We start from the raw sequence: 16,431 nt of genomic DNA, 5'->3' as shown, positions 1-16,431 counted from the left end.
GGCGAGCAGAGACCCAGTGTGGAAGGTCAGGCAGGCCCAGCCCCGTGGTGGACACCCACCTGGCTCCTGGACAACATAGGAGACGCCACAGGAGCCATCTTTGCGGTCCTCAAATGCAATCTCCGCCTTGCTGGGACCCTCCACAGCAATAGACAGGCCCCCGGCACCCGCTTCTCGGGTCCAGATGCTGAACTCGGCTGGAGATGGAAACGGGACAGGGGCAGCTCCTCAGCACCATCGTCCACCCTGGTGGCTGCCCTGCCCCCGCCCCCCGTCCTGGCCCCCTGCCCCTTACCTGGCATGCCGGCCACCCCTCGCTCCAGCCCTGTGCCTCCAGCTCGCACCTTGTGGGCACCGCCTTCACCCAGTGGCCCCACGGTGAACTGAAAGGGGCTGCCTGGCACATGCTGGCCGCGGTACTTGACAGTGACCGTGTGGGGCCCCATCTCCTGGGGCACAAAGCGCACACTGTACGCGCTGTCCTCCCCCTCCACGATCTCTGCGGCTTCCGTCTTGCCTGACGGGCTGGTCACCTGTGCAGTCATGTCCTGAGAGCTGGCCTCACCTGCAGCAGGTGGGGAGTGTCAGGGCGACACGGGGGCTGCTCCCGGCCCTGGCCCTGGCCCTTCCCTTCCTCCCTCAGTAAAACCCCCTCCTCCACTCAGACCAACAGCCTCCCCCTCTTGTCCCGAGGAACAGAGACCCCAGCCCTGCCCCACTCACCCTCCTGCTGCCGGGTGATGCTGCCAAAAGAGCCCAGGCGTTCCCGGCCCAGGAAGTCCCCGAAGACGGTGGCGGGGAAGGGGTCTCCGCCAACCTGGGTGGACTCCTCCACCCGCACCTCGCGCTTGGTCTCCCCGCCCCGAGTCTTGCTGATCTCCGTGCGCTCTGTGCGGGTGTACGTGTGGCTGCTGCGCGTGAAGGTGCGCGTCAGGCGCTCCTGGGCCGACACCATCTGGAACCAGTTCCCTGTGGGACGCGTGGAGCCCAAGGCGGGGAGGGAGGTGAGAAACAATCCAGCAGGACAGAAACCGAGGGGGCAGGCCCTGGGCCTTCCCCATCGCCCTGCCCCCCCCCCACCCCGCCCCGCCCCGGCTCCCTCTGCCTCCCACCTGGGATCTTGAGGTTGAGGTCACAGGTGCTGCCGATGGTGGCAATGGACGGCGCCTGCCTGCGCCGGGTGATGCTTTCCTTCATGCGGCCTTCGCCGGTAACCTTCACCGTGAAGGGGCTTCCTATAGGGGAGAAAGGGAGGGTCGGGCGTCTCAGGGCATCTCAGGTCACTCATCGCTGGCCTCCTGGCCTGTCCCAGCAGCAGCCCAGCACCTTACCAGGCACGTGCTTGTCGGCAAACTTGATGTTGATGATGTAGGTGCCGGGTTCCGTGGGGCAGTAGGTAACTTTGCATGTGCCGTCCTCCATGTCCTCACAGTTGATGTCCACCTTGCTAGGGCCTTCAATACTCAGCCCCAGGCCCCCATAACCTAGCGGGGAACAAGGGACACGTCTCCCTCAGTCCCCACTGCTGTTCTGCTCTCCCCTCCCCAAACTACAGGCTCCGTCCAGAACAGGCACCCAAGGTGTATCATAACCACTAACAAAAGATGCCTCAGCAGGAGAAGGGGTGAGCTGGGCACTGACCCAGAGGGTCGGGGATAGGTAGTCTGGAAAATTCCTTAAGGCGGGCTTCTTGGGTTCTAGTGAGCAAGGGAGAGACAAGCTCAGTAAAGCTGAGCTTTCTCTGAAACATGGGAGAACTGACGTGGGGACATTCAGTCTCCCCAAAGGGGCCCCAGAATGTGAATCTCAGCAGCGACGGGGCCAGGAAGCTCAGGGAGGAGTGTATGGCCAAGGGGCACTGGGCAGGAAAGGACTAGTCGTCACCGGCAGCACCAGCTGAAATGAGGGGTCTCTGGGGCAAGAAGCACCTGCATTACGCGTGTCCACGATGAACTCCGCCACCTGGAACGTGTGTCCCTCGGACAGGCCCTTGCCCCAGACCCGCACCTTGCTGGCATCCCCGATCTCAGACGGTCCCACCAGGATCTTGAAGGGGCTGTTGGTGACGTGCTTGCCGCTCTTGCGCACACTCACCACGTGCTCCCCAACCTCCTTGGGGGTGAAGGAGATGCCTGTTGGGGGGGGAGGTCAGGCATGAATGGAGCCCTGGGCCTGGCAGTGTTCCTTTGCGGCTGCTCCCGCCTTCCTCTCCCACACCGCCCCCGCCGGGCCCCTCCTGTGGCCCTGTGCTCACCGATGTGCCGGTTGGGCAGGCGCTTCAGCAGGCAGGGCTCCTCGTTGCCCGAGGGGGCGCGGATGCTGGCGGTCAGCAGGCTCAGGTCGCTCTCGGTGATCTTCAGTGACACATCCGTGGAGGTGCCCACGTTCAGCTGTGACGTCCTCATCGAGTCATCGCCTGGGGGAGAGTTGGCAAGTCAGGCAGTGTGACTCCAGGCAGGCCCTGCCCTCATGGAGATCAGGAGACTTCCTGGCAGCCCCTGCTGGACTCAACAGAGACTGGGGACCACCCAGAGGCACAGAGAGACCAGGGACGGTGCAGTCTCCATTCGCACCCAGCTCCCCTAGGGATGCCCCAGTCCTGAATGGGTTAAATCCCTAATTTACACGAATGTAAATCCTGAGTCACGTGATTGTGTGGAACCAAAAAACTAGACTGGGCCAGACAGCCCAGACCCCTTTCCCGCTGTGTGGCTCTGATCAAGTTGCTTAGCCCCTCTGGGCCTGCTGGCTTCCTCATCTATCAAAAGGGATTATCAGTACCCTGACCTAAAAGACTCAACAAGATGTGTTTTCAAAGGCTGGCTGGATGTTTCTCACCTGCTCTAGAGGATAGAGTGTTCCTTACACTTATCCAAAAATTGACCTCTTCCACCTTGAGGGGGCCCTACCCTAATGCCCCGGTGACTTGAACATGCTGGGCTTGCACATCCGTTGTGTGCTGGGGTGTGTGTGGCAGGCCATGTGCCCACACATCCACCCACCTGTGATCTTGGCTGTGAAGGGGCTCCCCGGAATGTGCTTGTCGTCAAAGCGCACGATGATGCTGTAGTCCCCAGGCGCCGTGGGGAGGTAGGACACGGTGCAGGTGCCATCCTTGTTGTCCTTGCAGGTGATCTCTGCCTTGGACGGGCCCTCCACGGCCAGGGACAGACCCCCTGTGGGTGGAGGGAGGGCTGAGATCAGAGGTCCTGCCCTCACCCCTGCACTGGCCGCCCTCACCCAGCTCCCCTCACCTTCCCCAGCATCCTTGGTGACAATGGTGAAGGTGGCCGGCTTGTTGACCATGCCATGGCTCAGGCCTGGCCCATAGGCACTGACGTGGCGGCTGTTGATGGCATCGACGTAGAACTGCAGGGGGCTCCCTGGGGGTGGTCGGAGAAAGGGGGCTGGGTCAATAGTGAGGACAGGAGCTGCCTGAGCCCACCTTGGCCCCTGCACCTCCCCACAGGCTCCCTGCTGAGCCCTGCACCTCTGCCACAGGGGTCTCCCACCAGGACACCAGACTTCCCAGGCCTCACATGGTGTCTGCACACAGCAGGTGCTCAATAAAGATGTGTTGAAAGAAGGCAGATGAGGATGAAGTCACCATGGGCTCCTCTCAGCCCAGCCCAGCCAAGCCCAGCCTGGCCCCCGACTCACCAGGGATGTGGTTGCCGTCATACTTGATCCCCATCTGGTGCAGGCCTTTCTCGGTGGGTGCGTACCTCACCGTGATGGTGCCATCCTTGTTGTCAGTGATGCTGGGCCGGGCGGTCTTCCCAGAGGGCATCCGTACCTCCCCTGCCAGGCAGAGGGTTAAGTCGGGGACGCCAGTTTCTCCTACCTCAACCCCCTTTGCTGTCCCAGGCTCCCACTCCTGTGTGGTTCTGCTTCTACCCCAGAGGTGAGGCACCAGGAGACAGCCTGGAGCATCAGGATGAACCCTGAGCTGGGAGACAGAAAGCTGGAGTCTGAGTTCCAGCTCTGCTCAACTTGCTGTGTGACCCTGGGTAGCTTGCTTCCCTGCTCTGGGCCCCAGCTTTCATCTCTAAAGAAGGCGCTGGGCCTGGACGCAGGTGTCCTCCCTTTGAGCCCTCATGCCTCAGGGCCCCGGGGCAGTACCTGTGAGCTCCCCTTTCTGCACAGTGAAGGGGATGACCAGGTTGAAGGGTCTCAGCATGGACTCCATTGGCTCCACGGGCACCACTGGCTCCTCTGTGGCCTGTGGCAGGTGAGAGGGAACAGTCATTGGCTGGGGAAGGCCTGGGGAGCTTGGCCTGAGCCATGACTGAAGTCAGAGAAAATGAGCAAAGAAAAAGATGGTTAATGGTGAAACCAGAGGGCAGGAGAGGCACGTCAGCTGCAAGAGAAGACGTGCCGTGCCCAGCTTGGGGATCCGTCTGCCCAGCCTGACTCCCGCCTGCTCCCCCAAGATGACCCCCAAACCATGCCCCAGTCCTGGCCCCTGAAGAAGAGAAGGAAGAAATGAAGGAAGAGGAGGAGGGGGGCGAGGTGTGGCCCGGGTGGGCGGTGGCAGTACCCAGTGTGCGGGGTAGGTACTGGGCCTGTGCAGCTGCAGCAAGTCAGAGGGCTCCTCCACGCAGGGCATGGAGTCACACGCCTGGGAAGCCAGGCGCAGGAGGGCACAGGATGTAACACGCCGGTACACGCCAGCTCGAGTGACCACGAGCTGACAGAGAATGGCCCAGGGACCTGAAATCCCAGGCTGCCCACAGGGCAGGATGGATATCTTGGGTGTTTTACCCTCTGGGGGGCTTCATCCTGCAGGGCCACCCTGGGGAGATGTACAGGGACAGTGGGCCTGAGGGTCAGAAGGAACACGGCATGTTCCACCAGAGAGCTGACCAGCCACCAGAGGGGCCAGAAGCAGACCTGTGCTCACCTCCTGGGTTGGGAGACTGCAGGGAAAGCAAAGACTCGACTCTGGGGCACTCTGGGTCCCGGATCCATCAGACGTGGGGACAGGTTCTGGGATCCCCTGCTACCACTAAGAGGGCCCGGCCCACCTCCCCAGCCGCCCTAGTCCCACTGTGGCCGCGGAGCTTACCAGCACGTGGAAGGGACTGTTGGGGATGTGCTCGCCTCCAAAGCGGATGGTGATGACGTACTTGCCCGGCTTGGGCGCTGTGTAGTAGATGTCGAAGGTGCCGTCGTGGTTCTCAACCACATCCACGTCGAGCTCCGCCCCATCCGGCGTGGACACTGTGCACGTCACCTTCCCCTTGCCTGCTGCCTTGGCGTCCACCGTGATCACCGTCTCCTCCCCAATCTGGATGCGGGGGCCCAGGCAGGCACCTGCCACACAGGAGTGTCCGGTCAGGGGTCCGTGGGCCTGTGCCCAGCCCCCTGCAGTTCCCAGCTCCCCCACCACCTCAGCCCACAGCAGGAAGAGAGGAGAAGGGGCACTTACCCAGGCCATGGCCTCCAATGGACACTGGAAATGGAGAAGAGTGTAAGCCACGCAGTGCTCAGGATGGGGGGTGGGGAGGGGGAGGGGCAGGGGAGGCGGGGTGAGTGCTCACCTGTGACCAGGCACTTGCTGGCGTCCCCAGTGGGCAGGGCGTGGATGCGGAAGGGCGAGTAGGGGATCTCATCGCCGCCATACTTGATGGTGATGGTGTACCGGCCACTCATGTCCGGGAGGTAGGACACGGTGTACGTGCCATCCCCATTGTCTCGGATGTTGGCCTTCTTGGGCTTACCCTCAGGGTCCTGGGCGAGGAACAGAGGTCAAGGCCGGCCTGTGCCCAGAGCCTGACCTGAGAGGGGGGCGGCACATGGACTCACCAGGATCTGGACAGTGAGCAAGCCCTCCCCAGCATCCCGGGCATCGATGGTGAACTCCACAGGCAGGCTGGCAGGGATGCCAGAGGCATTGAGCCCGGGGCCGCTGGCCCGCACCTTGCTGGCATCGTGGGCTGGAAGCACCTTGATCTTGAAGGGGCTTGAGGGGCAGAAGGGATGGACAGTTGGCTCAAGCTCTGGGGCAAAGGGAATCCCGTCTCGTTTGGGGCCTGGAGTCCTCCCCACATTCATGAGCAGGGGAGATGACTCCTGGCAGGGAGGAGGGACCAGGTCACAGCCTGAGTCTGGGGGAGGGTCACACAGGTGTGCCCCTGTCAAAGCCTGAGCAGTTCTTCTCCATTCTCCAGGAAGATGCCGTGAATTGTTTAGAGGAGGATGCAGGAGGCTGCCCTCTCCCACCTTGTTGTAGCTACATGGTGCCTTTTCCCAAGGCACTAATTTTGTAAATTTTGTATCTACATGGGGGGACAGCCCAGCCAGAGGAGAGCCCCTGGGGCTGTGCCACCTCCAGGGTGGAGAAGACAGGCAGGGGGCCCTGAGGAAGAGCGGGATGGGGCAGCAGAGATGGGATGAGGCGAAGACAAGTAGGAGGGGTGTTTCCAGGCCGCTGCAGTGGCCCTGCAGGTGCGGCCCTGGTGGGAGCTCCCCAGAGCTCAGCACAGCACAGGAGCCCAAAGCTGGGCCTCACCTGCGTGGCACCTCCTGGTCGGCATACTTGACAGCTACTGTGTAGGGCCCATCAGTGGCTGGGGTGTAGTGGACGGTATGGGTGCCATCTCCATTGTCACGCACCTCCACAGGCTCAGCCACACCTGGGCAAGGGGAGCAGGGTCATCAAAGCCTCTTGGCATCCTTTCTGCCTCCCTCCACCCTGCCCCAGACATTCCATACCTGTGGGGCTCAGCACGGCCACCTGCAGGGCGGCCCGGCCAGCTTGGCTGCAGTCCACCTTGAAGGTCTGGGGTACCCGGGCCCTGACACCGGCTCCCAGCCCTGGGCCTGAGCACTTCACCTTCCCAGGGTCCACCACATCCTTCACTGGCACCCGGAATGGACTCCCTGCAAGGAGAGGGACATCAGCCCCTACCCACCTGCCCGGGAGGCTCTCCCTGACACCGAGGAACGAGGAGGCCGCCTTCCCTGCCTTTGAAATGCCCCAGGGAGACCAGACCGAATGTGCAAACGCTTAGGGACTTGCTAAGAAAATGTAGACAAGGAAAATAAACTTGGCTACTTGGCTACAGACTGCGGCTGGGCAAATCCACTTATTTAGACCACAAGCCTGGAAGAAGGCCTTCCTAAATTAATAAAATGTTAAAAGTGGAGTATTTGTAACAGAAAATGCATTTTTGCCAAAGTGAAATTAGGTAAGGAGGAGAAATGTCCAATTTCAGCAGGCCCGAGTTATGCGATAATTGAAGACATAACCCCGCCCTCCCCACCCCTACCCCTGCCCTGAGCAACTCGGCCATGCAGGAGGGCAGGGGCGTTCCTTGCTTTGCACAGTGAGAGGGAGAGGGTGTGAGAGGCTGTCCTTGCTGAGCCAGCGACAGAGGCTTGGACTGTGTCTGAGTGACCGAACCCACGAGGTCTGGCGCTCCAGACAAAGGGCCAAGACACCAGTGCTGGACCTCTGGGAATGAACTGCGCCCACCGCCCTGCCTCTTGGCCGTGACCGCAGCACCTGCCTGCTCCACGTCCTCCCTGCTGGCTGGGCTCGGGGCTTTCCTGCTCTAGGGATGAGTCCCCACACCCGACTTCCTTCCAGGTTCTTTCTCGCTGAGCAGGCCTCCTGCTGCCCTCCCCGAGTCCCACCCACCCCGGGCACACCTGGGATGGGCCGGCCCCCGAAGGTGATGTTGACGTCGTAGTCTCCAGGGGTGAAAGGGATGTACTCCACGGTGCAGCTGCCATCCTTGTTGTCCTTGCAGGACATCTTGGCTTCCGACGGGCCCTCGATGGCTAGGCCTAGGCCCCCAGTGCCAGCTCCCCTACAAGATGACACCCCTATATCAGCTCCGCTAGGACCAGTGAGTGGGGATGGAGAAGTTGAATGGGGGCTGGGGGCCCAGCTGAGAAGGGACCAGCTACAGGGGTTGGGACACTGGGGGAGGTTTGCACCCTTGACAGGGGATAGGCCGGGGATGAGGCACACACAGAAGGATTGGGAGGCCAGGTGGCTGGGATCAGGGTGGCCACAGCATCAGGGTCAAGGTTAGGAAAGGCAGGGGGAGGAATACCTCGTTTCCACAGTGAAGCGGTTAGCCTTGTTGACCAAGCCACCCTCCAGGCCTGGCCCAAAGGCCCGGACGCGAGTCGGGTCACAGCCCTCAGTCACGCCCACTCGGAAGGGGCTCTTGGGCACAGCTACATCATCATACAGCACCTCCACCAAATGCACTCCTGGAAGCCAGCCACACGGTGCAAGTCAGGGTGTGCGAGGCCCTTACCTCCCCAGCCCCGTGAAAATGCTGGCATCAGACCCCCACCGTCCCGGCTCAGCCCAGCCCCTCACCCTCTTCATAGGCTGTGTACTGCACTCGGTAGGTGCCATCCCCGTTGTCTGTCACGTAGGTGTCCGTCTTAGCGCCCGAGGGGTTGAGCACGCGGGCCGTCACGTGGTTCCCACCCGTGGCTGTTAGGGATCTTGCGTCCACAGTGAACTCAGTGGTCACCTCACGCAGGACACCTGGCTCCCAGGAGACGAGAGCTCAGCATAGGTTGGGGGCAGCCTTCACACAGCTGCTCACTCCTGCGCGCCCTCCCTCCCTCCCCAGCTCCGAGGCCTCTCCTCCTCCCCACCTGCTGCTCCCCAGCCTGAGCCCTGCCCGCCTCGGCCCTGCGAGCTCCGGGCCCCGCCTCCCACTGCCCACGCCTTCCCTCCCCTCACCACATACTGACTCTGTTCACCTGAGTCTCCCCACCAGGCTGTGCACCCCTTGAGGGCAGGTCTGGGTCTTATGTTCCTTTGCACCCCAGCCCCCATGCCTAGCCCAGGGTCTGGCCCCCAGCAGATGGTAACTCACAGGTACCGAGCTGAGCTGAACTGTCCCCTGACTCTCGTCACCCTCAACCCCAAAGCTTTCCCTCTGTGCCATGGAGAGCAAGGTCCTTAGCTTTCTCAGATCAGCTGATGAAAGTTGAGAATCTCCCCAGGAAAATGCAGTTTTGCCACAAGACCAGAGGTGAAGCTCCACGTCCTGCCTTTGGCTTAGGCGCCTTCTTCTGGGGTATCTGAGCCCTAAAGACTCAGCGCTGCCCCAAAGCCCTCCCTTCCCCCTGCATAAGCCCTCAGCCCTGCTTCCCTCCCTCCCTGACTGGCGATGTGACCAGCTCCAGGCTCCTCTCTCACTCACCGTGGGGCTCCACACCGGGTCCCGAGACCTTGACTCCACTGGTGTCGACAGCGGGCTGCACATGGACTCGGGTGGGGAATTTGGGTACGGGGTGCCCGCCATACTTGATGGTAATGGTGTAGGTGCCGGGGAAGGCGGGGCTGTAGGTGATGTGGTAGGTGCCGTCGGCATTGTTGTGGATCAGCACCTCGGCCTTGACGCCGGCGTCCGACAGGATCTCGATGGTCAGCTCAGCCTCGCCCGCCTCCGAGCAGTCCACAGTGAAGGTGGCTGCCTCGCCAGCCTTGCCGCGCTCCAGGCCTGGACCACTGGCCCGCACCTTGCTCGGGTCGAACACGGGCCGGATGGTAGCCTTGAAGGGCGAGCCGGGGATGTGGGCTTCGGCAAACAGGATGTTGATGGTGTACTCGCCCGGCTCCGTGGGCAGGTAGCTGACAGCACACGAGCCATCGCCATTGTCCTGGCACTCGATCTTGGCCTCGCAGGGGCCCTCCACGGTCAGCCCCAGGCCCCCTGTGCCCGCCCCCTTGGTGTCGATGGAGAAGGGCGCTGGTGCGCCTACCAGCCCGCCCTTGAGACCAGGGCCGTAAGCACAGACCTAAAAGGAGGAATAGGCGTGTAGGTTACCTACACCTGACCTCGCCCACGAGGTCTTCATGGCTCTCAAATCAGCTAAGCGCTTTCAACTGTAGCAGCTACCACAGGCTGAGTCCTTATAACAATTCCAGGCGAGGAAAAGCAGGTAGAGCGATTAAATAATTTGTCCCAGCTGGTGGACCTGGGATCGAAGCCCAGGTCGGATCCAAGGCCAGGCTTTTAATAGCTGAGCTGTCTCGATATAAGCTTTTACATGTAGGATGGATAAACAACAAGGTCCTACTGTATAGCACAAAGAACTATATTCAGTAGCCTAAGACAGGGACTTCCCTGTCCGTCCAGTGGTTAGGACACTGTGCTTCCACTGCAGGGGGCACAGGTTTGATCCCTGGTCGGGGATCTAAGATCCTACATGCTGCTCAGTGTGGCCAAAAAAAAAGAAAAGAAAACTCCTACGACCAACCATAATTGAAAAGAATATTAAAAAAAAGAATGTACGTACATGTATAACTGAATCACTTTGCTGTACAGCAGAAATTAACACAACATTATAAATCAACTATACTTCAATAAAAATACAAAAAACAAAACGAAAAAAAACTAAGCAGTCTCAAAGGCAGGTCCTGAGGTGGGGGACTGCCTCGGCCCTGGGTCCTTGGCTATGCTCACTCCAGGACACAAGGACCTCTGGCCTCTGCCCCTGTGACTTACCCATCTTCGCTAGAAGCCCCCAACTCCCACCAGCCCCTATTTCCTCACCTTGGAGGGGTCAGGGGGCAGGACACCCTCCACGGTGAAGGGGCTGCCAGGCACCGGGTGACCATCGTAGGTTATGTCCACCTTGTAGGGCCCCTCCTCAGGGGGCATGTAGCGCACAGCCTGGGCTTCAGCTCCACCCCCGGGCTCCAGCTTGCAGGGGATGGGTCGTCGGGAGGGTGAGGTCATCCGCACGTCCAGCTGGCCCTGACCGCCAGCCCCTCGTGTGTTCACAGAAAATGCCTGTTCTTGTCCTACAGCCACCTCTGTGTAGACAGCAGGGGACACCGTGAGCAGAGACTGCAACCCACTGCCCCCCACCCAGCTCTCCTCACTCCCAGGGCAGCTCTTGCCCCACTTACTGCTGTTGAGGCCTTGAACTTTGACTTTGCTGAGATCCAGCGGGGGTGCCACATTTACCACAAAGGGGCTCTTGGGGACAGGGTCTCCACCATAGGTCACTGTCACTGCCATGTTGCCCTATTGGGTACAACAGGAGGTCAGAACTGGGTGGCTGAGGCACAGCCTGGCAACATGCCTTTGGCCGATGTGGACCAGAGTCTCAGAGATCCACAGCAAGAGGAGGGAAGGCAGGAAAGGGCTAGATCTAGGAGGCTAGATGCAGAACGGGCCCTGTGAGACTGAAGGAAGGAGACCCGCAACCCCATAGCCGGGACGGGTGGAGCATGGAGGGGGCGGACACACCTGCTGCACGGCCGTGTACTTGACAGTGTAGGAGTAGTCGTGGTTGTCGATGATTTCAAAGTCTCGCACAGCTTCTCCCTTGACAGCCCCGGCAAAGTGCACGTCCAGCTTGGCCTTGCCGGCTCCCTTGGTCAGCACCGTGAAGTGAGTGGGCTTCCCAACTTCCACACCTGGGGAGTCACCCCGAGATGGTGGTGAGGGGCTGGCGGCCACCTAGCCCCACCCCCAGCCCAGGCCAGCCCCGACTCAGACACCTACCTGTGCGGTTCAGCCCAGGGCCCTCAGCCTTGACCTTGCTGGCATCATGGGATGGGTCCACCTTGATATGGAAGGGGCTGGCAGGGATCTCCTGGAGGGAGAAAAAGCTTGGTCAGGGTGGACACGAGCAGTCTCTGAAAAAGTGCCCTTTGTTTCCTCTGAGGCACGCTGCCTACACATAGGAAGTGCGCAACCAGTGGCTGTAGAATTGTCCCCAAACGACTGCCTCTTAAGCTGCTGACTGAGACGTGGGCCGGGGCAGGGTGGGGTGTGCAGCCACCCGTGACAACCAAAACACAAGCGTAGGGTACCTGGTTGGCAAACAACACCATGATGGTGTAGCGGCCGGCCCCTGGGGGCGTGTACTTGACTGTGAAGGTGTCATTGTCATTCTTGATGATGTCAAAGTCGATGTCAGCCTCTGCAGGGCCCACCACACCGGGGGCACACTTGATGCCAATGCTCACGTCGCCTGAGGGGAGGCAGGCACGAGGCCATGAGTGGGGGGCTCAACAACCTCCTGCACTTGACCAGTCCCCCCACAGCTGGGACCAGGTGGAGGGTACCAGCGCCTCCCACCCAGACCCCGCCCGGCCCCGCCCGGCCCTGCCCCACTCCCTGGTCCTCCGCGCACCTTGCCCCGCCTCACTGCAGTCCACCGTGAAGTAGGTGGGCTCATTAGCCTTGAGGCCTGTCTTCTCCACGCCAGGGCCGTACACCTTCACCCGCTCGGGGTGACTGCCCTCTCCCACGTTTACCTGTGGGGAAGAGTCGATGGTCAGCACAGTGCCCCTTCCTCAAGATCTATCCCTTTCCCCAGCACTTCCGAGCCCAGCCTTAGCAGGACCAGTCTTAGCATCTTCGCAGGGGCCTTGAGGTGGGGAGCGATGACAGGGCCCAGGGACAGCCAACATCTCCTGCGTGAGGCTCTGCCCTCCCTCTGGGGCCCCTGGCAGTGGGCACGGGGCAGGGAGCAAAGGACATACCCGGAAGGGGCTCTTGGGGATGTTGACGCCTCCCCAGGAGATGATGATGGTGTGCTTAATGGGCTTGGTGGGCACGTAGGAGCAGCGGAAGGTACCGTCGCCGTTGGGGATGACCTTGATGTCAATGGGGCAGCCGTCTGCGTCCTGTGGGCATCACCCAAAGCAAGGTTCTTGGAGTGCCCCGGACTCCTAGAGCACCAGCGCCCTCTGCTGGCCGTGGGCCATCCTCCTTACCCACCGCCAACCCACTCACAGGCCCCGCCCAGCCACAGAGCTCAGACCAGGAGAGCCTAGTGCCACAAGCTCTGGTGGCCAGGGCGCACCCTGGGAACAGGGAGGCCAGGCTCTAGGCCATCTGTGTGGCCTGGTCTCGCAGCCTAGGTCTCTGAAACGTGTTGTCAGGGGAAAGGCTCAGCTAAATCAATGTTCCTAAAATTGAATAAATAACCTTTTAAAGAAGAAATCCTCTTGGACCCAAGAACATATTCATTAACCTCTAGGGGTCAGTGGACACCACTGTGAGAAACTCAGCTGGGAAACCGATGTCTTACTCCGTCAAATCATCTTTCAATTGCAAATTATTAGTACAAAAATATACATTTGGTAAAATATGTTTTTAAGATTATCATCAATAAGAAAACACAAAACTTTAAATTTTCCATAGCTCTAATGGATCCATGAGAATCAGTCCTGTGATGCCTGGAGGCCCCTTTCTCTAACTTGCCCCACCCTCCCAGGGTCCCTGCTACAGCGGCGAGGGGCACAGAGATGGGGCAACACCCCACCTGGGCATAGAGCTTCAGGTCTCCCTTGCCAGCAGCACGGGCATCAATGGCGAACTCTGCTGGCTTGTCCACGATGCAGCCAGTGGGCTCCAGGCCGGGCCCAAAGGCCTTCACCTGCACAGGGGCAAGAGCGGAGGGCTGGGTTGGGGACTGGAGGAGGGCCTGTTCACCTTGTCCCAGGCCCACGGGAGCTGGGACCCCCACCTTGTCCGGGAAGCAGTCGGGTGGAGCTGGCTGGATGTGGGCAATGAAGGGCGAGTCTCGAATGTCCTCATCGTCGCAGATGACGTGCACGGCGTACTCCCCTGGTTCTGTGGGCCAGTACCGCACGTCGCAGGAGCCATCTCCCTTGTCATCACACTCGATCTTGGCCTGTGAAGGGCCCTCAATGGAGAAGCCTAGGTGAAAGATGGGGAGGGTCAGAGGGCACAAGAAGCAACTTGGACACTCAGGCAGGTCCCCGGGGCATCGCTCTCCCGGCGTCACCACCCCAATCACCCCACGTCCCATCTCCCAGTCTCATCTCAACACTCGCTAGCACTCCCGCCTCCTGACCCCAGTCACCCCCACAGTGTCCTTCCATCACACCACTCCCCCGCATTCCCACCTGTCACCACCCCAGCCACTTACCCAGCGTCCCCACCTCCGTGCCAATGGCCTCCACCACAAAGTCGGCTGACTTGCCCACCTGGCCAGTTTCCAAGCCAGGACCCCAGGCCCGCACCTTCTGCACTCCTGCCTCTGGGCTCACCTGCACCTCAAAGGGGCTGGGCAAACAGGGGGCTGGTGTCCATGCTGGGAGCTGCCCCCACCAGAGGTACTCGTCCCCCTCCCTTCCCTCAGAGTCCCAGGCAGCCCGCCTCCCTCTCCCACCCTCTGAGGGCCCAGACCTGGAGGCACGGGGGCCGCATGGTGCTTACCTGCGGGGAACGGCATAGCCGCCCCATGTGATGGTCACCGTGTACTTGCCAGGCACCACGGGGTAGTACTCGCACTCGAACACACCGTCCCCAGCCTCCCGCACCTTCACCGGCTCCTCTGTGCCTTCTGAGGAGGTGTGGGAAGTGGGGGGGTCAGTGCTCTGCGAGTCCCAGCTGCTCAGTCCCCTCAAGGACCCTGGGGACCCAGGCCCAGCCTGAGGATAGTGCTGCTGGAGGGCACTGTGTAACAGCCCAGAGCCGCACACCGGTGAGAGCAGCATTCCCAGCTTGCACACTGGGAGACTGAGGCAGAGGTCAGACAGTGTGCCTAAGGTCCCAGGGAGCCTCCAGTCAGGGTCTCTTTGGAGCCCCCCAGGGGGGCGTGGTGCTGGCCGTCACTGCCCTCAGGGGCTCAGAACCACTGGCTGTATTTCCTCCCTGTGCCCCGACTCCCACCACGGCCCTGGGCCCTGGCACTCACTCGGTCCCTTGACTGTGACCTTGAGCTCTCCGCTGCCAGCACCCTTGGTGAACACCTTGAAGTCAGCCACCTCTTTGACACGCACACCCTTGGGCTGCAGGCCCCGCCCAGAGGCGCGGCAGGCGTTGGGGTTACAGGCTGGGAGGGAGAAGAGAGGCGAGGCTGGGGGCGCCGAGAGGCCCTAAACATAGAGCCTCAGCCCTCACCTCTCATCCCCCACCTCACTGTGCACAGTCCTCCTGACGCCCCCCAGGCACAGGCCATGGCCTCATGCAACCCTCCCCTGTGCTCCCTGGTGCCCCCGACACAACTAGGGCTGCCGAGACCATGCTGGGCAGGGAGCTGGTCACGGTGCCCCCAGCCCCCCTCATCAGGCTGCTCACAAGAAACCCTCCCCATCGGGCTCCTCGGAGTCAGTGTCGCTTGGGACACAGGCAAGGCAGAACCTGAGCAGAGACTGGAGCAAAGAGAGACAGGGAAGGGCCTTTCACCTACCCCAAGGCCACCCACCTAAAGCCATCTGAGCCTTCTCAGAGCCACCAGAGCAGCTTTAGGAACTAAGTCATGCCACAAAACACTCAGCAACACCATGGAACAAGAGCTATGCATATAACCAGAAGCCTGCCACAGATCACAGGCAACGCATGGAAATCAGCCTGCCACAGAACACTGCTAGTGGCAATGAACCCAGACTTTGCTACTGCACACAGGCCAAAGAACAGTGATCTCAGCCTGCCACGGGACCCATAAAATGGCATGGAACCCACAGGCTGCCACCAAACAGGCAATGACATATAATCCAGGCCTGCCACGGGACACAGACAATGGCAGAGAATCCAGGTACTGCCACAGAACAGGCAACGGCACAGAACCCGGAGCCTGCCACAGAACACAGGCAATGGCACGGAATGGAGGTCTTATATCACGGAAATCATCAGGCAAGTGGCAAAGAAACTAGATCTGCCACAGAACATAGGCAAAGGCACGGAACTTGGGGCCTGTCACGGAATGCCAAGGAAGGGGGTGGGGGCGATTCCACACCGCTTGGGCCATGCCACACAGCACAGGTGAGGCCAGTCAGCTATGGCCATGCCCGGCTCCGCCTTCACTGGAGTGTACTAACGTGGCGCCACTCTCTTGGCCTGGTGGACGATGGGCACGGAGGGGGCGAGCGGCGGCAGGGGCTCTGAATGGCAGAGAGAGAACCAAGTTGGGGGGGTCACTGCTTGAGGGCCTGGCGTACAGGTGCTCACGTAAATGCCCCCCACCCACGTGGCCCCGTCGCTTCCCCCTCAACCCTTCCACAGTGGCCCCTGTCTGGTATCCTTCACTGTGGCCTCCTGAGCCTCCTTGGGGGCAGGGGCTGGACAGACGAGCTCTCGAGAGCCCCACCCCTTGGCTCGCTCTTCTGCCCATTTTAAGCCTTCAGATGGCTCCCCACCCGCCCCTGGAGGTAGTGCATCATTTCCCGTAAATCCTCAGACTCGGAATTCGATGGCAACGCTCTCTGTGTCCCGGCGTCAGGGAGGGGATCATGTGGATGGGTGGAGGGCCTTTACCTTCTGCCACGTGGACAGGGAAAGGGCTGCGGGTGATGGGGGCACCGGCGAAGGCCACGTGCACCGTGTGGGGTCCCTCCATCACAGGCCTGTACGTGCAGCGGAACGTGCTGTCGCCCTTGTCCTCCAGGGCCACCTCCACTGTGTCCCGCCGGCCCTGCGGGTCCACGATCACCACGGCAACATCACCAGTGCCGGCCCC

The 16,431-nt window shown here is 61.0% G+C and overlaps 1 protein-coding gene across 3 annotated transcripts in view; it reads right to left on the bottom strand.

Moving 5' to 3' along the window:
• Window positions 1–16,431, bottom strand: part of FLNC (filamin C) — a 28,277-nt gene that overhangs the window by 3,611 nt on the left and 8,235 nt on the right. The window contains exons 8-42 of one of the 3 annotated variants that reach the window (XM_081244682.1): window positions 16,230–16,430; window positions 14,671–14,808; window positions 14,190–14,316; window positions 13,900–14,036; window positions 13,474–13,667; window positions 13,270–13,383; window positions 12,485–12,628; window positions 12,133–12,256; window positions 11,810–11,970; window positions 11,499–11,589; window positions 11,241–11,410; window positions 10,898–11,015; window positions 10,539–10,801; window positions 9,183–9,780; window positions 8,342–8,515; window positions 8,067–8,229; window positions 7,657–7,817; window positions 6,718–6,885; window positions 6,515–6,638; window positions 5,809–5,965; window positions 5,544–5,733; window positions 5,432–5,455; window positions 5,069–5,316; window positions 4,541–4,621; window positions 4,123–4,222; window positions 3,661–3,801; window positions 3,255–3,383; window positions 3,003–3,176; window positions 2,255–2,416; window positions 1,929–2,132; window positions 1,332–1,484; window positions 1,113–1,235; window positions 724–969; window positions 296–565; window positions 60–197 (exon numbers count right to left, since the gene is read on the bottom strand). In XM_081244682.1, the coding sequence (XP_081100808.1) occupies window positions 60–197; window positions 296–565; window positions 724–969; window positions 1,113–1,235; window positions 1,332–1,484; window positions 1,929–2,132; window positions 2,255–2,416; window positions 3,003–3,176; window positions 3,255–3,383; window positions 3,661–3,801; window positions 4,123–4,222; window positions 4,541–4,621; window positions 5,069–5,316; window positions 5,432–5,455; window positions 5,544–5,733; window positions 5,809–5,965; window positions 6,515–6,638; window positions 6,718–6,885; window positions 7,657–7,817; window positions 8,067–8,229; window positions 8,342–8,515; window positions 9,183–9,780; window positions 10,539–10,801; window positions 10,898–11,015; window positions 11,241–11,410; window positions 11,499–11,589; window positions 11,810–11,970; window positions 12,133–12,256; window positions 12,485–12,628; window positions 13,270–13,383; window positions 13,474–13,667; window positions 13,900–14,036; window positions 14,190–14,316; window positions 14,671–14,808; window positions 16,230–16,430 (5,910 nt within the window). Of the gene's footprint in view, window positions 1–59; window positions 198–295; window positions 566–723; window positions 970–1,112; window positions 1,236–1,331; window positions 1,485–1,928; window positions 2,133–2,254; window positions 2,417–3,002; window positions 3,384–3,660; window positions 3,802–4,122; window positions 4,223–4,540; window positions 4,622–5,068; window positions 5,317–5,431; window positions 5,456–5,543; window positions 5,734–5,808; window positions 5,966–6,514; window positions 6,639–6,717; window positions 6,886–7,656; window positions 7,818–8,066; window positions 8,230–8,341; window positions 8,516–9,182; window positions 9,781–10,538; window positions 10,802–10,897; window positions 11,016–11,240; window positions 11,411–11,498; window positions 11,590–11,809; window positions 11,971–12,132; window positions 12,257–12,484; window positions 12,629–13,269; window positions 13,384–13,473; window positions 13,668–13,899; window positions 14,037–14,189; window positions 14,317–14,670; window positions 14,809–16,229; window position 16,431 lie in introns of all 3 variants that reach the window. The other 2 variants (XM_081244681.1, XM_081244680.1) reach the window with 2 other exon arrangements.

Source organism: Mesoplodon bidens (assembly GCF_964165515.1).
Source record: "Mesoplodon bidens genome assembly, chromosome: 9".
In the NCBI taxonomy this organism is placed as follows: domain Eukaryota; kingdom Metazoa; phylum Chordata; class Mammalia; order Artiodactyla; family Ziphiidae; genus Mesoplodon; species Mesoplodon bidens.
The sequence above is the reverse complement of the archived record's forward strand: the minus strand, read 5'-3'. Positions and strand labels throughout refer to the sequence as shown.